Below are 24494 nucleotides of genomic sequence, written 5' to 3'. Positions count from 1 at the left end.
CTCATCTTCTAATGATACAAGGTTTCAAAACCCAACAAGCTTTAACAAAACAGCAACTCCAAGGTTTTGTAGACTATGTAACCGAAATGAACATTTTCCCATTCAATGCTTCTTTGGTGAAAGGATGATTGGTGATAAAGTTTACAAAGTTGTTTTTTATTATAATGGATTGGGATATAAGAGATGGTTTAACGTGAAAGGATCCAAGAAGTTTTGGATACCTAAGGTCACTTGAGCTTGTTTTGTAGGTTTGTTTAGCATCCAAGCGAAAGGACAACATGTGGTACATGGATAGCGGATGCTCTAGGCATATGACCGGAAAGACAATATTCTTCATAAAGCTTGATGAGTATGATGGAGGATTTGTCACTTTCGGTGATGATGGTAAAGGAAAGATAGTGGCCATTGGAAAAGTTGGTAAAAGCTTTTCATCTTGTATAAATGATGTTCTTCTTGTAAATGGTTTGAAACACAATTTACTTAGTGTAAGCCAATTGTGTGATCTAGGATATGAAGTTATTTTTAGAAAGTTTGTGTGTTTAGTTATTTGTGAAAAAACTGGGAATATATTGTTTGAAGCTAAGAGATGCAATAATGTGTATGGATTGACTCTTGAGGACTTGAAAGATAAAAAAGTGACATGTTTTGCTTCTCTTGAATCTGAAAAATGGCTATGGGATAGAAAATTGGGTCATGCTAGTATGTACCAAATTTCTAAGCTAGTCAAGAAAAATTTGGTTAGAGGAATTCCAAATATCAAATTTGATAAGGATCTTACTTGTGATGCTTGCCAATTAGGCAAACAAATAAAATCTTCTTTTAAACCAAAAGATGAAATTTCAACCAAAAGGCCATTAGAGATATTACACATTGATCTTTTTGGTCCAACAAGAACTCAAAGTTTAGGAGGTAAACACTATGGTCTAGTAGTGGTAGATGATTACTCTAGATTTGGTTGGGTACTTTTTCTTGCTCATAAAAATGATGCTTTCCATGCTTTCTCAACCCTTTGCAAAAAAATTTAGAATGAAAAGGATTTAAAAATTGTCCATTTGAGAATTGATCACGGAAAAGAATTTGAAAACCAAGACTTTGAAAAATCCTGTGATGATTTTGGAATTGCTCATAACTTTTCATGCCCAAGAACCCTTCAACAAAATGGGGTGGTTGAGAGAAAGAATAGAAGCCTTCAAGAGATTACTAGGGCCTTGCTATGTGAGAATGAAATTCCAAAATTTCTATGGCCTGAAGCTGTAAATACAGCTTGTTACATTTTGAGTAGGACCATTATTAGAAAAAGGTTGAAGAAAACTCCTTATGGGCTATGGAAAGTAACCCCTCCAAATCTTAAGTATTTTCATGTTTTTGGATGCAAATGCTTTGTACTTAACAATAAAGAAAACCTTGGTAAATTTGATCCAAAATCCTATGAGGGGATGTTTGTTGGATACTCCACCACTTGCAAGGCCTATAGAATTTACCTCAAAGAACATGAGACCATAGAGAAATCCATACATGTCTCTTTTTGTTATTCTAATTCAATTCCCAGTGCTGTGATAGAAGATGATACAGATTGTGAAGATGCTGTCAATAAGAAAACCTGTGAAGAAAATTCCAAGTCTGCTCAAAATGAAGAATCTGTCAGTCCAGTTTTGTCTCGTCAGAATGGAGGAGACATTTCCATTTTGTCTCCTGAGCCAGCAAGAGAATCTGAAACAATAAGACCCACTGAAGCTATCAAAGCTCAACATCACTCCGGAAGCCAAGAGAATGGAAGTTCATGAGGGGTTATCCTCATGACTTTATCATTGGTGATCCCTCTCAAGGTGTAATAACAAGATCCTCAATCAAAAAGTAATCTGAACCTAGCAATTTTGCCCTCTTGTCACAAATGGAACCCAACAATGTAAAACAAGCTCTTGAAGATCCATCATGGGTCAAAGTCATGCAAGAAGAACTTGCTCAATTTGACAAGAATGAAGTTTGGACACTAGTGCCTCATCCGGATGGTAAAAAGGTTACGGGTACTAAGTGGGTTTTCAAAAATAAATTAGGTGAGGATGGAAAAGTTGTTCGTAACAAGGCTATATTAGTAGCCCAAGGTTACGATCAAGAAGGGGGTATAGATTTTGATGAGTCTTTTGCTCCGGTAGCAAGAATGAAAGCAATTAGATTGCTTCTTGCCTATGCTGTCCATAAGGGTTTTAAAATGTTTCAAATGGATATCAAATGTGCTTTCCTTAATGGCTTTATTGATAGAGAAGTGTTTGTGGCACAACCCCCGGTTTTGAAGATAAAGAATTTCCAAACCATGTTTTCAAACTCTCAAAGGCTCTTTATGGTCTTAGACAAGCTCCAAGAGCTTGGTATGAAAGGCTTATTGCCTTCTTATTGGAAAATCAATTTCAAAGGGATACCACCGACACTACTTTATTTATTAAAGCATCTAATGATGATATTATCCTAGTTCAAGTTTATGTGGATGACATTGTGTTTGGGTCGGCCAATGAGTCCTTAGTTTGAAAAACTCATGACTAGTGAGTTTGAAATGAGTTTAATGGGAGAACTAACATTCTTTCTTGGCCTCCAAATTAAACAAACTCATAGTGACACTTTCATTCACCAAGTAAAATATGCAAAAGAACTTATAAAAAAATTTGGCATAAAAGTTCCAAACCAATGGGAACACCAATGCATCCAAACACTAAACTTGAAAAGGACGATGAAGGCAAAGATGTGGATGAAACACGATATAGATGAATGATAAGATCTCTCATGTACCTTACTTCCTCTAAATCGGATATTGTTCAAAGTGTGAGTGTATGCTCAAGATTTCATCTAGGGTTTGGGTGAGATTAAAATTGATTTTCCAACAAGAAGGCACTAAACTTTTCAAACCAAGTTCTTGGAACTTGTCTAAGGCCATAAAGAGCCTTTGAGAGTTTGAAAACATGGTTTGAAAATTCTTTATCTTCAAAACTGGGGGGTTGTGCCACAAACACTTCTCTATCAATAAAGCCATTAAGGAAAGTACATTTGACATCCATTTGAAACATTTTAAAACCCTTATGGGCAGCATAGGCAAAAAGCAATCTAATTGCTTCCATTCTTACTACCGGAGCAAAAGACTCATCAAAATCTATACCATCTTCTTGATCGTAACATTGGGCCACTAATCTAGCCTTGTTACGAACAACTTTTCCATCCTCACCTAATTTATTTTTGAAAACCCATTTAGTACCCGTAACCTTCTTACCATTCGGATGAGGTACTAGTGTCCAAACCTCATTTTTGTCAAATTGAGCAAACTCTTCTTACATGGCTTTGACCCATGAGGGATCTTCAAGAGCTTGTTTTACATTGTTGGATTCCATTTGTGACATGAGGGCAAAATTGCTAGGTTCGGATTGCTTTTTGGTTGAGGATCTTGTTGTTACACCTTGAGAATAACCCCTCATGGACTTCCATTCTCTTGGCTTCCGGAGTGATGTTGAGCTTTGATGAGCTTCAGTGAGTCTTACTGTTTCAAATTCTCTTGCTAGCTCAGGAGACAAAATGAAAATGTCTCCTCTATTCTAACGAGACAAAACTGGACTGACAGATTCTTCATTTTGAGCAGAATTGAAATTTTCTTCACAGGTTTTCTTGTTGATAGCATTTTCACAATCTGTATCATCTTCTATCACAGCACTGAGAATTGAATTAGAATCACAAAAAAAGACATGTATGGATTCCTCTATGGTCCTATGTTTTTTAAGGTAAATTCTATAGGCCTTGCTAGTAGTGGAGTATCCAACAAACATCATCTCATACGATTTTGGATCAAATTTACCAAGGTTTTCTTTATTGTTAAGTACAAAGCATTTGCATCCAAAAACATGGAAATACTTAAGATTTGGAGAGATTCCTTTCCATAGCTCAGAAGGAGTTTTCTTCAACCTTTTTCTAATAATAGTCTTATTCAAAATGTAACAAGTTATATTTACAACTTCAGGGCCAGAGAAATTTTAGAATTTCATTTTCACATAGCATGACCCTAAACATCTCTTGAAGGCTTCTATTCCTTCTCTCAACCACCCAATTTTGTTGAGGGGTTCTAGGACATGAAAAGTTATGAACAATTCCAAAATCATCACAGAATTTTTCAAAGTCTTGATTTTCAAATTCTTTTCCGTGATCACTTCTCAAATGGGCAATTTTTAAATCCTTTTTATTCTGAATTTTTTTGCAAAGGGTTGAGAAAGCATGAAAAACATCATTTTTATGAGCAAGAAAAACTATCCAACCAAATATAGAGTAATCATCTACCACTACTAGACCATAGTGTTTACTTCCTAAACTTTGAGTTCTTGTTGGACCAAAAAAATCAATGTGTAACATCTCTAATGACCTTTTGGTTGAAATTCCATCTTTTGGTTTAAAAGAAGATTTTACTTGTTTGCCTAATTAGCAAGCATCAAAAGTAAGATCCTTATCAAATTTGATATTTGGAATTCCTCTAACCAAATTTTTCTTGACTAGCTTAGAAATTTGGTACATACTAGCATGACCTAATTTTCTATGCCATAGCCATTTTTCAGATTCAATAGAAACAAAACATGTCACTTTTTGATCTTTCAAGTCCTCAAGAGTCAATCCATACACATTATTGCATCTCTTAGCTTCAAACAATATATCCCCAATTTTTTCACAAATAACTAAACACACAAACTTTCTAAAAATAATTTCATATCCTAAATCACACAATTGACTTACACTAAGTAAATTGTGTTTTAAACCATTTACAAGAAGAACATCATTTATACAAAATGAAAAGTTTTTACCAACTTTTCCAATGGCCACTATCTTTCCCTTACCATCATCACCGAAAGTGATAAATCCTCCATCATACTCATCAAGTTTTATGAAAAAGGTTGTCTTTTCGGTCATATGCCTAGAGCATTCGCTGTCCATGTACCACATGTTTTCTTTCTGCTTGGATGCTAGACATACCTACAAAACAAGCTCAAGTGACCTTAAATATCCAAATCTTCTTGGATCCTTTCACGTTAAACTATCTCTTATGTCCTAATCCATTATAATAAAAAACTTTATAAATTTTATCATCAATCATCCTTTCACCAAATAAGCATTGAATGAAAAAATGTTCATTTCGATTACATAGTCTACAAAATCTTGGAGTTGCTGTTTTGTTAAAATTTGCCGAGTTTTGAAATTTTGTATCATTAGAAGATGAGGCAATGTTTTCAAAATAAGGTTTCTCAACAGATTTAAAGAAACCCAAGCCAACTTTATTATAAAGAAGTTTTTGACTAGCTAAGATTTGATTTAGATTTTCAAAACTTTGAGTGAACTTGACTAAGTCTTCTTTAAGTCTTTTGACCTCTTTAAACAACTTCATTTTCTTTAAAACAATTTATATATACAACAACAGAATGATCACTTTCACAACTCTTAAGTTGGACTCTTAGTTGCTTGTTTTCTTCAACAAGATCAACAACAGCTTCAGCCTCCCTTAATTTTTCTTTGAGAAAACCATTTTCTGCTTTAAGAATGGTAATTTGTTGTTCAAAATCTTGGTTATCAAGCAAGAAGCATCTAATTTTTTTAGAAAGGTGATCTATCATAAAATAAAGAGTTTCAGTGTCAGGGTTATGAATGACTACCTGTTCAACGTAATCTGCCATAAAGCATGGTTGAGACTTGGTTTCGGATTCTTCATCATTTTTCTGAATCGTTTTCCAAGTTCTCTCAAAAAGCCATCAGACCTTTCTTCTTTCCCTTTTTTGGCTTCTCTTCTTTCTTTAACTTAGGACAATCTGACTTGAAATGCTCAGATTCTTTGCAGTTGTAACATATCATCTTGCTGAGATCTTTCCTTTATTTTCTAGAGCTGTTTCCCTTGCTTCTCTCCTTGAACTTCACCATTTTTTTTGAATTTTTTAGCAAACAACACAAATGCATTTTCAAAAGAATTATCACTGGATTCATCATCCAGGGGGTTAGTAACAGATGTAAAAGCAATTCCTTTCTTTTTTGAATCTTTTTTCAAATAAGTGTTTTCAAAAGCAAGTAGATTTCCTCTCAAGTCATCACATGTCATGGAATCTAGACCACTACTCTCAGATATGATTAAAGCTTTTGTTTCCTACTCTTTAGTAAGACATCTTAGAACTCTCCTCACAAGCACAGAATCAAAATACGTAATTCTCATAGCATCCAAGCAAACAATGATGATGTTGAATCTTTCAAACATTTCATCTATTGATTCTCCTTTCTTCATTGAGAATATTTCATATTCTCTGTTCAACATATCTATCCTGATCTTCTTTACTATGGTGGTTCCTTCATGAGTGATTTGAAATTTGTCCCAGATTTTCTTTCTCGTTGTGCATCGTGATACCCGACGGTATTCCTCGAAGCTGATAGCACAGTTGAACAAGTTGACAGCCTTGGCATTGAGCTCCACCTTCTTTCTGTCTTTTTCGGTCCCGCTTGCTTCGGGTTTAAGAGAGATCACTCCTTCAGCATTTGTGTGCTGTTTTGAAATTCCAACATACATGTACAAGTTACTTCTTCAATTTAGAGGCATCAGTAAGAACATTCCATTTTTTCCTTTATTAAGTCTCACATTTAAGTAAATAGTTACTTTTTTCACACGGTTATTTATTTAAAAAATCCATAACTATTCAATAAAGTTTTCCTCCACAGTTATACAGCATCAATCAAGAGTCAAGACCTACACTACTCAAAAATTCATTATTGACACCTTAAAAAATAACATTAAAACACACCTCTTTAATTTAAGCTCAACTCAAACCTCAATCCAGATAACACCATAACATTTAGTGTGACTTTGAAATGTTCTTTAAGTGCTGCTAATGCCATCAATTAATTCAAATAAAGGAAATTCATTAAAGATATTCCTAATTGCAAGCATCAGAGGGTAATGAACTAATGATATCATACCTCAAGAAGAGACCCTCCAGTCAAAACTGTTGCACCTTCACTCTTGGTAGTTGAAATAAACGTGAGAACTTTATGATACTGAAACAACCATACAATTCAAAATTTAGATTTCTGCTAAATGCTTCAATCATTTATATAGATTTTCAAGTTACAAAACAAGAAAGAAATCTGATCCAAGCAATTAAAGATATAGCCAACCAAGTTACAGGACACATTTGGCATAATATTTCTTACTTGAAAACTCTATGTGGATTTTATCCTCATTGATTAATAGTTATGTATACATACTGTTTTAATTTATTTAATAAACTAAAAGAATGGTCAATCATCCATTCATAGGAGACAGGTATTGAATAATATATATTCTATGCTTAGCAATTGTTTCTCTTCTACTGACATGTAAATAGATAGAGAACTATTATGTATATTCTGATTTATCTGCCCCCTCTCTATCTCTCTCTGATCTCTTTTCTTTTATAATAATATATAGCAGAAAGCAAAGCCTTGCAGCTTGTATTATGGCATAACAATAGACAAAAATGAGACAGCATAAAACATGCAGGGTGAAACCAGCAGCCATGTCTGTGTATGTGAATCAATGACTGACATAACACATATTTTTATAGACCACAGCTAGATAAAGCTTAGCTCGTTCAATAAATTAATATAATTCCTTCATAAGCTTAGCTCGTTCAATAAATTAATATAATTCCTTCATTATGAAACACTAATACACAACGCTTAATTTGTCAAAGACCATTATGAAACCTTATACCTCCTTTTCTTTATAGTTTGCCAAAATTTGTATACAGTAGTAGACACGGCCGAGAACAAGGGAAAATGCATGGAAAAATTCTATCACTTTCACCGTTGTTACAATAATAGTTGGAATAAACACTGAATTTTAACATGCATATTTGAAAAAGTTTCATGCGACCAATCTGTCTCAAAAAGATTTAAAATAATAAAAATCTAGACTAAAATTGTTAAAAAAAATTAGAGACTAATCTATTTTTGGTGGTGCTAAATGCGGCGGTGGAGAATGCAGGGTTTTAATGGTGTGGCAGAACCTATAACCTTAAAAATCAGAAACAATCAAGGTTGCGAGAATCGAACCGGTCAATGAACTGGTCGAATGACTGGTTCAACGGTCCAACGAAGGTCGAACCGTGATTGAACCGGTTTAATTATATATAAAATACCATTATTAAAAATTCTATATATAATTTCAAAATGCATAATGTTTCATCTTCAAAATAAAAAATTTCTAATTAGTTTCTAATTAACAAGCCAACAACTAAGAAATTAACTCAGAATCAGAACAATAGTACAAAATAACTAAAAAAATTAGGAACAATCAACAATAATTGGAGCAGAAGAAAAACAACAATCAACAATCAACCCCTGGTTTTTTCCAATAGTTACATATAGTGATACAAATGCATGTATATTGAAAAACTCTCTTCATTGTTCCAGTAACAGAAAAGCTTAAGGAAGCTAGAACTGAACAAATATATCTGAGGTTTGAGGTGTTAAACAACCCAATCAAAAGAGTGAGTTCAGAAATGAAAACACTTCTATTCTATCACTAGCATAAATATCTTCATCAAGGCACACTCACATTCAATTAAATAAAACATAGCTTCTGCTACAGCCTACAGGACCTGTAGATTTAATAAATAAAATATATCTCATGTATGCATTGTGGCAATTCAGAAATGGAATAAACATTTAGAAGGATAATATATTAATATTAGCCTCAACTAATATGAAAGAGCAAAAGCTAACTTCCAAAACGTAATATTCCATGATAGTTTTTACAAAGTCAAAATGCTGGAGCCTTAAAATGAAAGATTTGTTGTGCTTCAGAAAAAAAAAAAAGGAATACAAATAAAATTTCATCTCAGTGAATCACAAGTTCAACAAAGTTAAGAAGCAACGATCTCAAATTCCCAATCGTTGTGTATCAGTCGAGTATCAAGAAAAGTTCAACAGAATCATTCAAACCATTATTTCAGAAAATCGGCAACTCAGAACAAGCAAAAATTAACAAAATCAGTATTAACTATTATTAACTCAGCAACTCAGAATCAGACCATCAGTAAACCCAGTATTATTAACAAAGGTATTAACAAAATCAGCAGCTCAGTATTATTAACAAAAGTACAAAACAAGCAAAAATAATTTCAAGCAGCAGTGCTTACCAGCGGCGAGCGAGGAAGGGAAGTGACAGCGACGGAGGAACCGAAGTGAGCTCGGACAGAGAGCGAGAGAGAGCTCGAAGAGACGATGACCGACCAACCCTTGGCGACGGCGAGGCCACGAGCTCACGCAAACCTTCCTGCGACGACGAGGAGAGGAGAGGAGGAACGATGAGAAGCGGGCCGAGCAGAGCTTCCACACGCGACGCGGAACCCACAGTATGTCCCCGCCGGCGGCGACAGCACCCTCTACCGGAGGAGAAGAGTTCGGCGATGACGTTGAAGATGCATGGTGGCTGCGGGCTGCGTTCGAACTTCGAAGGAGGTTCGGGAACTAGGGTTCTTCAATCTTCATTCTTCAGGGTTCAGAGAGAAAGAGAGAACTACGCCGTTTTGAGGGTATACTACCGAACCAGTAACCCTAAAAGAATCGAGTCGGTTTAGCGCGGAAACGAAAGAAAACCCTTGGAAGCTAAGACCATCTCCAACAAGAACTCATCCCGATCCCTATTTATGGCCTATCTATCATAAAAAGTAACTCTACAATGAGTTCTTCTAAGCAGGAACTCTTTCTTCTTAAATAATGTGCTAGGACTCCATAATAATATGTTTCAACGGTAAATTTTTTGAAAGTGTCAGAAAAAGTTGAATAGAACCAGCCATTAGAGGTGTTCTAAGAAAAAGACAGTTTACCGCAAAAACGAAGAACAAATTCGTTTAGTGTTTTAGTTTGATATCAAAAAAACACACCCAAAACATAAAAATTAGATTACCCTCGAAAAACATGGTTTTTTATGAGAAAAAGCATAGCTATCATAATAAAGTGTTACTGTGCTAAATCATAATTAATAATAGAACAAGTGTCGATAATGATTTCATTTTGTTGATATTTATTAATTGATTTTGAAACGTAACAAACCGTCCAATTCATGTTAAAAAATATCTTTTATCACATAGATGGAAACTCCAACTCAATCCACCATATAGAAACTGACCCAAAGATCTTTTATTATTGCTTCTTTTAAAACCCTGATCAGCATTGTATTAAATACTACTTACTAACATCATCACAGACAAGGACCTATGTTGTTTTTATTCTATTTTCACTCTTTCACCGCTTCTCTTTTAGGTATGTACACGTGGGTTGGCCTTGCTTAGCTACCATAGTCCATACCATATTTGTTAATTGAGAGAATTCTCAATTTATTTTAACAATGGAAGGAATAAAATATAATTTTTTATTATTAATTTTTGTAAGTGGGATAAAAAAAAATAAAAGAGAGAGTATTAGAAGATTATAGATTATATTTTATTTGTTCAATATTTTTTAACAATTGAGAAAATTCATTTTCTTGCAATAACACCAAATTCTAATATAATTATGTAACGTATATACTAAAATCAGTTATCAAAGTCAGTCACCAATATAAAATATTAGAAGTAGACACGGTTTGAATTTCAAAAATCCAAACTGCATTTACTTTAGAACCAATTTTATGGTTCATGAAATCAAACTGAAACCAAATAAAAAAGAGAAACCAATTCTAAACCGGTTTGGAAAAAATAAAAGACAATTTCAAACGGATTTTAATATTTAAATTCAGTTTTATATATAAACCGATTTTAAATTAAGTTTTTAATATCCAAATTTAAAATTCGGGTTTTTCTAGAAAATTCAGTTTTAAAACCAATTTTTAGAAATCTAATGTCCAAAAACTAGACTTTTTAACCAAAAATTTAATTTTAAAACCAATTTTAGAAATCTAATTTTCAAAATTATAACCATAATTTTTTTAAAAGTAAAATTAATACTAAAATTTTTTTATACAATATAGGTTCATTACAACTAGGATTTGGTTCTTTATAAATTTAATGACAATAGCTAATTTATATAACATTTAATCATTTTTAAAACATCAAAAGAATACTATTGAAAAATTTTCCTAAAATAACCGCCTTAAACTATCAAAAGATGCCAACAAAATCATCAAACAACCACAATCTTGGAGGAAAATATATCTGCATATAAAGCAAGGTACATCACTCAAATATAGTCTTCTGTATGAGGCACTCTGCATCACAAAAAATAAAAAACAAGATTAAAAATGAAAAACATAACCAAAAAAAGAAGAAAAAAATGCAAGAAAAATAATGCTTAAAAATAATTGCAACTTAATATTACTCCAAGTACTTGGTAGACTCAAATGTAATCCGAATTCAGTCAAATGAACAAACTAACAAAAATCCAAACCCAAGGAACACAAATAAGGCATCACTTATTTCGGCGAAACAAAGTTAATGTATCACTATGATCCTAACACCTTTGTCATTTTGTTAACTGCAAAGCCAAAAATTTGTGAACTATGAAACACTCCCAAGGAAATAAAAGGGTTTCAGCAATGCAAATAAATCTGGAGTTGAGAAAAGATTAAATTAGAAAGAAAAAAGCCAAAAAAAGGTGGGTGCCCAAATAAAGTAATTAAGAAAAGAAGTTGAGATCTTTATTGTGAGATATGATTGCTTGATGATTGATTACATCTGAAGGGGATGTTGCAAGTCAAATATGGGTCTCCAAGAGAAGATTGTGACAACGTTAGTACTCCTCACTGTCAAAACACAACCTCAACAACCTTAAAAACAAGTATTTAACATATATCATACCTAAGATCCCCTACAAACCATAAATGACACTTATATAGAACCATCGCCTTTCTAACCGAATCCTAAAATCTTAACCCATCATACTCTCATTTTACCACAAAATATCATAAACTACGCTACCAAAACAATCTTATCTATCTCACATACTAAAATTTGGTGCTAATTTATATGAAATAAACTAGAAATAGCAGCCAATGCTATAAATAGTAGAATAGAAATAATTCAAAGCAAAATACCAGAAACAACAATACTACTAACAACAGAATAGAAACAAAAGCCAATGCAAATCTCAAAAAACCTTTCTGCATTTGGGTAATTTCAATCTCAAATACCACAGTTACAAGAAAAATTTCAAAGTGCATTGCATTCTAGATTCATAGAATTCATCCAGAGACAGAAATTAATGTACATTCTAGTTTCACAAATCAAGTTCATATTAATAGTGAATGCGTGAATTGAAGCTCATTGTTTGTTGGATAGTTACTTATCATCAAAGATTAACTATCGCCAAATGGCTTCTTTTACATCAGATTCTTTCCCGTGAGAATCAATCAATCAAATATGTATGAGATTAGTTACCAGCACCAATCAACTTATTAAGTAATTATCAACTAATTGTAAAGCAATTATCTAACGTATTAAAAAAATTAAATACGAAAGAAGCACGAGCACGACCCAGAGACAAAAAGCACGAGCAGAGGCGAATGGAAAGCAAAAGAACCAGAAACCCACACCTGTGACGACGAGTCGGCGACGGTGAAACCAAAGGATGACGACGGCGAACGAGAAAGGAGAAGACCAAAGGCAGAAGAAGAGAAACAGAGGTGAGGCCGTTGGACGGTTGAAGGAGACAACACGGTGCCGGTGCCAGTTGCCTACTCCGGTGCCGGCTGAGGCGGATTCTACACGGTTGAAGGAGAAGAACCGAAAGAGAAGAGGACTGGATTTGTGCGTGTGAAGTGTGAATTGGTTCTGTGGTTCACCGAATCAGATTTAGGGTTTTTTTTTTGTTAATTTGGATATGGATCTAGATCCATATTTAAAATTGTTTAAATGATTTTGATTAAAAAACCAAACCATAAAATCAATTCAATTTGATTTGGATTTTTTTATTTAAAATTGTTTTTTTTAATGATTTGGTGTGAATTTAGTTTAAAATCCAAAATATGAATTTTTTTGCACACTCCTACTAAAAATATATTTTTTATAAAGATTCTTTGTATAAGTTAACGAGCTATAATTCAAATATCATAGTCTTCTGATACTCACTTAGAGGTCAGGAATTCGAGTCTCACTCCTAATTTTGGTAAAAAAAAAATTTGTATAAAAGTGTGATTTATTTATTTGGCCACACTTTAAATAAAAATAGTATTTTTATAATATACCAAAATCTAACTATACAATTCATCATCAAAGGATTAAAAAGAATAATTTTCACATGAAGACAATTATAAAATTTTCATTTGGAGCACCACCTATAAAATAATTGCTATTGAAATTTCCAACTTACAAATATTTCTAGTGCACAAGAGCCGATCAATCGTTTCTGGAATCAGACTACTATAACGAAATCTACATTTCTTTGGTCCTGGTTCTAACCAACAAGCCGGCCCAAACCTCAAAGAAGGTGGATTGGTTTCCGTATCCGTGCAACCGTTCTTGCTCGTGGCCCTAATCTGCTCCGACAGCCCCACCCCAGTCTCTCACTGTCAAACATATTTCTTTCTCTAGCATCACTCCTATCTTTTCACTGCGGCTGCTGCTATGTCTTTTCTCTCTCGCCGCCTTTGTAAGTTCTCTCCACCTATCTGCTCTCTCCATATCTTGCTTTCTTATTCAATACTGATGACTTGATCTCTTAAGAATATGCATTAGTTCAAGTTTTTATATTTTTATTTTATTGGATTGGTTCTGGTTTTTCCTCTTTATTAGGTGACAATACAGTGTGTGAGTAAGCTTCATTAAATTCAGGGAGAGCTCTTTAATAGCTGTAATTTGCTTGTGTATGATTAAACCTTGTTACTTTATGAAAAAATGAACAATTAACATTTTGGACCGCTAATTTGCTTTTGTTATGCTTGTGATTTGAATTTAATTAAAGACAAATGGAAGGAGATAGGACGTAGTTTGCTTCTGTTTTGCTTGCCATTTAGGTTCACTAATCCATCTTTATCAAACACAATATAGTAAGTGCCTTACATTTGATTGTTCAAAGTTAAATTTCAATGACTAACACCACCTACTGCTACTGAAAATTTAAACTAAAAAAGAAATTAGAGTAATTCCAGGCCTATGAAAGCATGGATTAGGGAACTTGAAATTAATGTGAGTTGAATTTTCTGATAAAGAATAATGAGAGTTGAAATTGTTTACAGCAGAGCTACTGTAGATTAATTGTAAGCACATGAAAGCTTGGATTAGGGAACATGGTTGAATTCAATGTTCTAGATGAATTCAAACCATAAAGTCTGAAACTTATATTTTTGCAAACCTCAACTTCCTATGGATGAGCTTGAGGTTTTCATGCCTTTTTGGTCACTGACATATACGGTGGAGCTTATATCATGATAAACTTGATGACTTAACATCTGGTCTTGTGTAGGAAAAATAAAGATTGGTAACTGCATGAGAAAAGACTGGCCAAATGAAATAGTAAGACGTATTTAAAGTTGACTCCGTGGACAGACCCTAAGGTAAATTATATAATTTCTAATAATATTTGTGCTCTCATTGAATTTGTTGTAGTTGGAACTGTAATTATTGGTTTATATGGAGTTCCCTTCTCTATTAATAGACACATTTTAGTTCCCTAAGCTAATTCTTAGCATTGGTTTAAGCCTTTAGATAGTAATGCTATTGGCTTTAGATATTATTATTACATTTCTTCTGAGTCATCCTTGTTAAACTTTTTGAGACAATCTTTAAAGTTAGTGGTTCCTTTGACATTCATGGTTTTTTTTTTTGAAAAATGAACAAATAACAAATAAATAAAGGAAAAGAAGGGAATGTGCTGCATTGTTATTTTGGACAATTGTAGTCGGATTGTTCTGTTTTAGTCATACTTGCACAACCCAAGTAAGAAAAAACATATATCAAAGGGTATGCATGCTCTTGGTTTTAGTTTAAGTCGCATATATATCACCAACAACTTGGGGAGAGAGAGTTTGATAATGAGACGAATGAGGGCTTCTCACACAAAGAGGGAGAGCGCAGGAAGATGGACAGAGGAGACTGGGGAGACAGAGGAAAGGTGGCTCCATGAAGACTTGCCACCACCATGGTTCGTTCATTTAGATCTTTTAGCGACTCACCAACGATAGTAGACAGCAACCTCATGTCCGGTGGCGGCTCAGATGAAGTAGCCATTGGTGAAGCTGTGCCCCCTTCACTTCCCTTCTCTTTGCTCCTATTCTCTCTTTCCACTATCTTTTCAGTTTTCTTCTTTCTTCTTTCTTCTTGTTTTTAAGATGATGTGATATTGTGCAAGTCACACAGAATTGATTTTCAATTCTCTCACATTGTATTTATTTTCTGTAATGTTTGTGAATTGAAACGTTGTAGAGACGACTTTGTGTATACCCAATATATGTTGTGACTGTGTAAATGACAATGGAGTGTTTTGTGTGATAATTGTGATGGTTGGGTAAATGGAAGTGTGTAAATGACAATGAAGTGTTTGCATGTGATAATGGTGATGCTTGGGTACATGTAAAATATTTGATGTAGAAAAAATAGTTAACAATAAAGAACGAGTGAATTGGATTCTTTTCCTCAAAAGAATGTTTTGCTCTTCTGTTGAGTGATCACTGTTTTTTATAGGTAAAGTTTGCATCAATGATGCACATGTAGGAGAGAAGATTTTCAACTATAGATTGTCCAAATTTCAAACACACTTCTTAATTATTTGAATTTACATTTATTCTCTTTTAATTAATAGGTGCTTTAATTAACTTTTGAAATTTCCATATGTCACCAGCACGTGGTAAGACTTTGGAGACTTTCACCTTTTATCACATTTGGTGATTTTTTAATGCCAATATTTGAAGCACATGTAGACAAATGAGACCAATTCCTATCGCTTTAAGAAAGCAAACAAAAGCATTAGGAAGAAGGCTATCGTGACATATGGAGCTATATGCTGAATTTAAAGGAAAATAAAAATGATAAAAAAAGAAAAAGAAAAGTGAAACTAGATAGACCAAACAATGGGAACTTTTGGGCCAGATACTATTAGTTTTCTAATCCAACTCTGCTTCCACTTGTTCTTTGTCTCACCCCACCGGAGATCTCATCACAATTCCATCTCTCAGCCTTGAGCAATTGAGCCTTCAGGCTTTCACCATTGCTGTTGTCGTTAGTTCTGCAGGTGGCATTCGTCCCTCAACCATCACAACCTCACTTCCTTCCTGTATATTTTATTTTCTTTTGTTTTTGGCATTATGAGGCTTAGTTGCCTAATTCTAATTGTGTATAATGAGAATAATGGATTATGTAATTGTTGCTTCTAAAATTGTTTTTTATTTAATTGATAATATCTCTTTTATTTTGTAACTTCTTACTCTCTTAGGACTGCAGTCGTGTATGCGTCAAGCTCATTAGGTACAGGCATCTTGGAATGGCTCATTAGGTACAGGCAATTGGTGCTTGCTTTCACTTTGGATGGCTTGAATTTGCTCATGACATTTTGGATCATGCAGAGGCTACTGGATATCCAATGGACTGGGATACATATATGTTACTCTTGTCAGCATATTGTAGGCGCAGAATGCAAAGAATAGCAAATGCACTACTAAAACAAATGACAAGGGTTCATTTGGATAATGAATTGGCTAATGATACTATCGACAAACACTTTCACTGTTTGGAAACATCAGATTCACTTGGTAAATCGAATTTGGTCGTCACCTTGGTTCAAATATTGAAGGATGAAGATCAAATTTTTCCTTTGGTGTATGAGTTTAATTCTTCCATCCACTTCTTTTGCATGGCGAGAATGATGGAAGATGCACTAAAGGTGTATAGAAGGATGGTTGAAATGAACATTCAGCCCACTATTAATACTTTTGCTTATCTGCTATGTGGATATTCATCTCTTGGTATGTATTGCAAGATCACAATCTTGTGGGGGGAGATTAAGAGATTCATGAAGGGTTGTGGTTTTCCGGCAAATAGAGATCTATACGAGTTACTACGAATAAACTTTTTTCGCGATGGATACTAAGACATGGCTGAGGCCAATGGTGGGTGGAAGCTCTTAATTTTATGTGCGTGATAGGCGTTATGATAAGTGTTATGATATTGTAATTTCTAAGATTGAGTACGGTCTAATCCACCGTGACAAAAGAAGCTTAGGATTCTGGTTAGCATATAAAGACCACTAAAAAATTTTCATTGGTACTTCCCATGATATAGTTACATAATTAAATCAATTTACATGCATTAAATTACTAAAGTTCTAATGCATGTGTTCATAAATCCCTTCGATATAAGCTTTACTGTCAAGGAAAATCCCCAACAGTACTACAATAATAGTTTAAAAATCATCAACCATAAAAATGATTTCATCTACAAAGGTTGAAATTCGCAACCTCTATGATCAATGAGCAAAGATCAAATGTTGGATCCATTTGATGTTGATAGGATTAATGAATAATACTACAAAAAGTACACCATGACAGATGGATAGTTATTTGAAAACTCAAACTATACCCACCCATTTCCTGAACTAATGAACATGCTCAAGCCTTTTGAGTTGTGCTTCTGTTCTTGCATCTTAAACTCTCATAAAGATCTTTGTGAAGGCTTAAGAATTGAACTTTGTACATCAACTTATCAGAATACATGTTTTGGTCTCTCATATGGCCACTGACTTCCATTACTCGCTCAAAGTATCCACCGTGAAGAAAGTTTATTAGTAGTAACTCATATAGATCTCTATTTGCTGGAAAACCACAACCTTTCATAAATCCCTTAATCTCTCCCCAAAAGATTGTGATTTGCCGATACATACCAAGAGATGAATATCCATGTAGCAGATAAGCAAAAGTATGAATAGTGGGCTGAATGTTCTTTTCAACCATTCTTCTATACACCTTTAGTGCATCTTCCATCATTCTTGCCATGCAAAAGAAGTGGATGGAAGAATTAAACTCATATACCAAAGGAAAAATCTGATCTTCGTCTTTCAATATTTGAACCAATGTGACGACCAAATTCGATTTACCAAGTGAATATGATGTTTACACACAGTAAAAGCGTTTGTCCATAGTATCATCAGCCAATTCATTATCCAAATAAACCCTTGTCATTTATTTTAGCAGTGCATTTGCTACTCTTTCCATTTTGTGCCTACAATATGCTGACAAGAGTAACACATATGTATCCCAGTCCATTGGAGATCCAGTAGCCTTTACATTATCCAAAATGTCATGAGAAGATTCAAGCCATCCAAAGTGAATGCAAGCAACAATTGCATCAGAACACAAACTAGATCCTGCTATTGAATACAGTTCCTCTTGAACGCTAAGTAAAAGCTTTGAAAGTTCACTAATCCTCGCATCTTTCTTGTAACCAGAAATGAATTTTGCTAGTGCTCTATTGCTGAGAATAAGTTTTTGACCCCTATAAAAGATCAGGTCTTGTCTACCTTCAGGTTTAACGATAGAATAATTATACAGCACCTGTTAGTTCAAAGAGAATAAATGTAAATTCAAAGAATCAATAAGTGTGTTTGAAATTTGGACATTCTATTGTTGAAAATCTTCTCTCTTACATATGAATCACTAATATAAACTTTACCTATAAAAAACAGTAATCACTCAACAGAAGAGCAAAACTTTCTTTTGAGAAAAAGAATCCAATTCACTCCTTCTTTACTGTTACCTATTTTTTCTACATCAAATATTTTACATGTACCCAAGCATCACCATTATCACATGCAAATACTTCATTGTCATTTACACACTTCCATTTACCCAACCCTAATAATTATCATACATAAACACTCCATTGTCAATCACAGAGTCACAACATATATTGGGTATACACAAAGTCGTCTCTACAACATTTCAATTCACAAACATCATAGAAAATAAATACAATATGAGAGAATTGAAAACCGATTCTGTGTGACTTGCACAATAAGACATCATCTTAAAAACAAGAATAAAGAAGAAATAAGAAAACTAAAAGAAAAAACAGTGAAAAGAGAGAATAGGAGCAAAGAGAAGGGAAGAGAAGGGGGCACAACTTCACCAATGGCTACTTCATTTGAGCCACCACCGGACATGAGGTTGCTGTCTTCTATCGTTGGTGAGTCGCCGAAAGATCTAAATGAACAAACCGTAATGGTGGCAAGTCTTCATGGTGCCACCTTTCCTCTCTCTCCCCAGTCTCCTATCTCCATCTCTCTTCGCTCTCCCTCTTTGTGTGAGAAGCCCTCATTCGTCTTATTATCAAACTCTCTCTCCCAAAGTTATTAGTGATATATATGTAACTTAAACTAAAACCAAGAGCATGCATACCCTTTGATATATGTTTTTTCTTACTTGGGTTGGACAAGTATAACTAAAACAGAACAAGCCGACTACAATAGTCTGAAACAACATTGCAGCACATTCCTTTCTTTTCCTTTATTTATTTGTAATTTGTTTACTTTTAAAAAAAAAATCAAGAATGTCAAAGGAACCACTAACTTCAAAGATTGTGTCAAAATTTTTAACAAGGATAACTCAGAAAAAATGTAATAACAATATCCAAAGCCAATAACATTACTATTTAAAGGCTTAAAGTAATGCTAAAAATTAGCTTAGGGAATTAAAATGTGTCTATAATAAAGAAAGGAGCTCCATATAAACCAATTATAAAATGTGTCTATAATTTACCTTAGGGTCTGTCCGCAGAGTCAACTTTAAACACGCCTTACTATTTCATTTGGCCAGTCTTTTCTCATGCAGTTACCAATATTTATTTTTCCTGCACAAAATCAGATGTTAACTCATCAAGTTCATCATGATATAAGCTCCATCGTATTTTTCAGTGATGAAAAAGGCATGAAAACCTCAAGCTCATCCATAGGAAGTTGAGGTTTGCAAAATATAAGTTTCAGACTTTATGGTTTGAATTCATCTAGAACATTAAATTCAACCATGCTCCCTAATCCATGCTTTCATGTGCCTACAATTAATCTACAGTAGCTCTGCTGTTAACAATTTCAACTCTTATTATATATTCTTTATCAGAAAATTCAACTCACATTAATTCCAAGTTCCCTAATCCATGCTTTCATGGGTCTATAATTACTCTAATTCCTTTCTTGATTTGAATTTCTAGTAGCAGTAGGTGTGTTAGTCATTGCAATTTAACTTTGAAAAATCATATGCAAGGCACTTACTACATTGTGTTTGATGGGGATAGATTAGTGAACGTAAATCGCAAGCAAAACCGAAGCAAACTAAGTCTTGTCTCCTTCCATTTGTCTTTAATTAAATTCAACTCACAAGCAAAACAAAAGCAAATTAGCGGTCCAGAATATTAATTGGTTCATTTTTTCATAAAGTAACATGGTTTAATCATAATCAAGAAAATTACGGCTATTAAAGTGCTCTCCCTGAATTTAATAAAGCTTACTCACATATTGTATTGTTACCTCGTAAAGAGGAAAAATCAAAACCAATCTAATAAAATAAAAATATAAAAACTTGAACTAATGGATATTCTTAAGAGATCAAGTTATCAGTATTGAATAAGAAAGCAAGATATGGAGAGAGCAGATAGGTGGAGAGAACTGACAAAGGCAGCGAGAGAGAGAAGACATAACACCAGCTGCAGTGAAGAGATCGGAGAGATGCTGGAGAAAGAAATGTATTTGACAATGAGAGACTGGGTTGGGGCTGGCGGAGCAGATTAGTGCCACGAGCAAGAACGGCTACATGGATACGGGAATCAATCCACCTTCTTTGAAGTTTGGGTCAGCTTGCCGGTTAGAACCAGGACGAAAGAAATGTAGATTTTGTTATAGTTGTCCGATTCCATAAATGATTGTTCGGCTCTTGTGCACTAAAAATATTTGTAAGTTGAAAATTTCATTAGTAATTATTTTATAGGTAGTCCTCCAAATGATGATTTTATAAATTGTCTTCATGTGAAAATTATTCTTTTTGATCCTTAGATGATGAATTGTATAGTTATATTTTGATATATTATAAAAATGGCCAAAAAAATAAATCACACTTTTATACAAAGTATTTTTTTTTACCAAAATTAGGAGTGAGACTTGAACTCGCGACTTCTAGGTGAGTCTGGAGAGGCTATGCTATTTAAAGCATAATTCGTTGATTTATACAAAGTATTTTTATAAAAAAAAAAAATATTTTTAGTAGGAGTGTGAAAAAAATCTAGATTTTGGATTTAAAACTAAATCCAAACCAAATCATTAAAAAAAATAGTTTTAAATAAAAAAAATTCAAACCAAATTGAATTGATTTTAAAGTTTAATTTTTTAATCCAAACTATTTAAATAGTTTTAAATTTGGATCCATATCTAGATCCAAATTAACATCCAAATTAAAAAAAAACCCTAAATCTGATTTGGTGAACCACAGAACCAGTTCACAGTTCACACTTTGCAAATCCAGTCCTTTTCTCCTTCGGTTCTTCTCCTTCAACCATGTAGTATCCGCCGCAACTGGCACCGGAGCAGGCAACTGGCACTAGCATTGTGTTGTCTCTTTCAACCGTCCAACGGCCTCACCTCTGTTTCTCTTCTTCTGCCTTTGGTCTTCTCCTTTCTCGTTTGCTGTCGTCATCCTTTGGTTTTTCCGTCGCCGACTCGTCGTCACAGGTGTGGGCTTCCGATTCTTTTGCTTTCCATTTGCCTCTACTTGTGCTTCTTGCCTCTGGGTCGTGCTCGTACTTCTTTCATATTTAATTTTTTTAATCAGTTAGATAATTGCTTTACAATTAGTTGATAATTACTTAATAAGTTGATTGGTGCTGGTAAATAATCTCATACATATTTGATTGATTGATTCTCACGGGAAAGAATCTGATGTAAAAGAAGTCATTTGGTGATAGTTAATCTTTGATGATACGTAACTATCCAACAAACAAATGAGCTTCAGTTCACGCATTCACTATTAATATGAACTTGATTTGTGAAACTAGAATGCAGATTGATTTCTGCCTCTTGATGAATTCTACGAATCTAGAATGCAATGCACTTTGAAATTAACTGTGGTATTTGAGATTGAAATTACCCAAATGCAGAACAGTTTTTGGAGATTTGCATTGGCTTTTGTTTCTATTATGCTGTTAATAGTATTACTGTTTTTAATTTTTTACTTTGAATTATTTCTATTCTACTGTTCATAGCATTGGCTGTTGTTTTTAGTTTATCTCATAGTAATTAGCACCAAAATTTAGTATGTGAGATAGATAAGGCTGTTTTGGTAGGGTAGTTTAAGATATTTTGTGGTAAAATGAGAGTATGGTGGGTTAAGATTTTAGGATTCGGTTAGAAAGGTGATGATTCTATATAAGTGTCATTTATGGTTTGTAGGGATCTTGGGTATGATATAGGTTAAATACATGTTTTTAAGGTTGTTGAGGTCATGTTTTGATAGTGAGAAGTACTAACGTTGTCATAATCTTCTCTTGGAGACCCATCTTTGACTTGCAACATCCTCTTCAAATGTAATCAATCATCAAGCAATCATATCTCACAATAAAGATCTCAACTTCTTTTCTTAATTACCTTATTTGGGCACCCACCTTTTTTGGCTTTTTCCTTTCTAATTTAATTTTTTTTCAACCCCATATTTATTTGCATTGCTGAGACCCTTTTATGTCCTTGGGAGTGTTTCATAGTTCACAAATTTTTTGTTCTGCACTTAACGAAATGACAAAGGTGTTGGGGTCATAGTCATACATTAACTTTGTTTTTCCGAAATAAGTGATGCCTTGTTTGTGTTCCTTGGCTTTGGCTCTTTGTTAGTTTGTTCATTTGACTGAATTCGGATTACATTTGAGTCTACCAAGTACTTGGAGTAATATTAAGTTGCAATTATTTTTAAGCATTACTTTTTCTGCATTTTTTTCCTTCTTTTTTCGGTTATGTTTTTCATTTTTAATCTTGTTTTCTATTTTTTTGTGATGCAGAGTGCCTCATATAGAAGACTATGTTTGAGTGATATACCTTGCTTTATATGCAGATATATTTTTCTCCAAAGTTGTGGTTGTTTGATGATTTTGTTGGCATATTTTGATATTTTAGGGTGGTTGTTTTAGGAAGAATTTTCAGTAGTATTCTTTTGATGTTTTAAGAATGATTAAATATTATATAGATTAGCTATTGTCATTAGATTTATAAAGAACCAAATTCTAGTTGTAATAAACCTATATAGTTTAAAAAGACTTTAGTATTAATTTTACTTTTAAAAAAAATTGGTTTGAAAATTAGATTTCTAAAAACTGGTTTTAAAATTGGATTTTTGGTTAAAAAGTGTAGTTTTTGGACATTGAATTTTTAAAAACTAGTTTTAAAACTAGATTTTCTAAAAAACCCCGAATTTTAAATTTGGATATTAAAAGACTGAATTTAAAACTGGTTTATATATAAACTGGATTTAAATATTAAAATTCGTTTGAAATTATTTTTTATTTTTCGAAATCGGTTTAGAACTAATTTTTCTTTTTAATTCGGATTCAGTTTGGTTTCATGAACCATAAAACCTGTTCTAAAGTGGATATAATTTGGATTTTTGAAATTCAAACCGTGTCTACTTCTAATATTTTATATTGATAGCTGATTTTAATGACTGATTTTAGTGTATAAGTAGTATAGTTGTATTAGAATTTAGTGTTATTGCAATATCAATTAACAAATATCAAAACAACATTAAAGTGAAAAAGTGAAAATAGAAGCGGTGAAAAAGTGAAAATAGAATCAAAACAACATAGGTCCGTGTCTGTGATGATGTTAGTCAGTAATATTTAATACAATGCTAATAAGGGTTTTAAAAGAAGCAATAATAAAAGATCTTTGGGTCAGTTTCTAAATGGTGGATTGAGTTGGAGTTTCCATCTACGTGATAAAAGATATTTTTTAACATGAATTGGACGGTTTGTTACTTTTCAAAATCAATTAATAAATATCAACAAAATGAAATCATTATCGACACTTGTTCTATTATTAATTATGATTTAGCACAGTACCACTTTATTTAGATGTAACTTAACGATACAATTAGCTCTATAAGCACCCCTCTCTTGTGATGATGTCATTACCTCTTCTTCTCTGATTAATGACCAATTTTATAGATCCAGTATCTGTTATTAGTAAGACATAAACTCAGACACATGAAATGCATTATAATGCAGATTTCAAACTCAAATCTTAACGAAATAGTAACAACAATTTTCTTTAGATTATTAATCAAATATGAAGTCAGTGGCGGAGCTTAGTTCAGACAAGGGGAGTCATGATCCCCTCAAACTTTTTATAAAAAATTTAGTAGTATTTTTTTAAAAGATAAAAAATAGTTTAATTGACTTAAATACTTTACTATAACTTAAAGTTTATAAATTTTAATATTTGTCCTTCTAACTTCTTTTTTATATATTTTATAGGATATATATTCAAATTTTTATATAAAATAATAATGA

At 33.3% G+C, this 24494-nt stretch overlaps 1 protein-coding gene and 4 long non-coding RNA genes across 6 annotated transcripts; 2 read left to right on the top strand and 3 right to left on the bottom strand.

The window, feature by feature from the left end:
* On the bottom strand, nt 4587-10347 carry LOC107607685. Its single transcript, XM_021107930.1, has 5 exons — nt 10286-10347; nt 9272-9512; nt 6970-7047; nt 5667-6538; nt 4587-4992 (listed from the first exon to the last, which is right to left on the bottom strand). The coding sequence occupies exons 1-4, from the start codon at nt 10345-10347 to the stop codon at nt 6149-6151; spliced, it is 771 nt and encodes a 256-aa protein (XP_020963589.1). The 3' UTR covers nt 4587-4992; nt 5667-6148.
* LOC110264359 lies at nt 10959-12854 on the bottom strand. The gene is made up of 2 exons (XR_002350435.1): nt 12566-12854; nt 10959-11242 (listed from the first exon to the last, which is right to left on the bottom strand). It is a non-coding gene; the product is annotated as an uncharacterized LOC110264359 (long non-coding RNA).
* On the top strand, nt 13354-17228 carry LOC110264356. Of its 2 annotated transcripts, XR_002350432.1 has the most exons (5): nt 13354-13620; nt 14434-14524; nt 14953-16197; nt 16399-16458; nt 16529-17228. It is a non-coding gene; the product is annotated as an uncharacterized LOC110264356 (long non-coding RNA). The 2 variants fall into 2 exon arrangements; XR_002350431.1 differs by having other exon boundaries at nt 16399-17228.
* Nucleotides 17425-20957, bottom strand: LOC110264357. Its single transcript, XR_002350433.1, has 3 exons — nt 20622-20957; nt 19715-19805; nt 17425-18511 (listed from the first exon to the last, which is right to left on the bottom strand). It is a non-coding gene; the product is annotated as an uncharacterized LOC110264357 (long non-coding RNA).
* Nucleotides 21366-23203, top strand: LOC110264358. The gene is made up of 2 exons (XR_002350434.1): nt 21366-21672; nt 22989-23203. It is a non-coding gene; the product is annotated as an uncharacterized LOC110264358 (long non-coding RNA).

Source organism: Arachis ipaensis, chromosome B07 (assembly GCF_000816755.2).
Source record: "Arachis ipaensis cultivar K30076 chromosome B07, Araip1.1, whole genome shotgun sequence".
In the NCBI taxonomy this organism is placed as follows: Eukaryota; Viridiplantae; Streptophyta; class Magnoliopsida; order Fabales; family Fabaceae; genus Arachis; species Arachis ipaensis.
Note: the sequence above shows the minus strand (reverse complement) of the source record. Positions and strands in the feature narration are given on the sequence as shown.

Excerpts from the sequence above, each read along its gene's own strand:
- LOC107607685 (XM_021107930.1), bottom strand. The coding sequence starts at position 10,347 with ATGGTATGGACTATGGTAGCTAAGCAAGGCCAACCCACGTGTACATAC. Across the intron at positions 9,513-10,285 it reads ACATACCTAAAAGAGAAGCG|AACCCTAGTTCCCGAACCTC; the intron begins GTGAAAGAGTGA and ends TGAAGATTGAAG. Across the intron at positions 6,539-6,969 it reads CTGGAGGGTCTCTTCTTGAG|CACACAAATGCTGAAGGAGT; the intron begins GTATGATATCAT and ends ATTTCAAAACAG.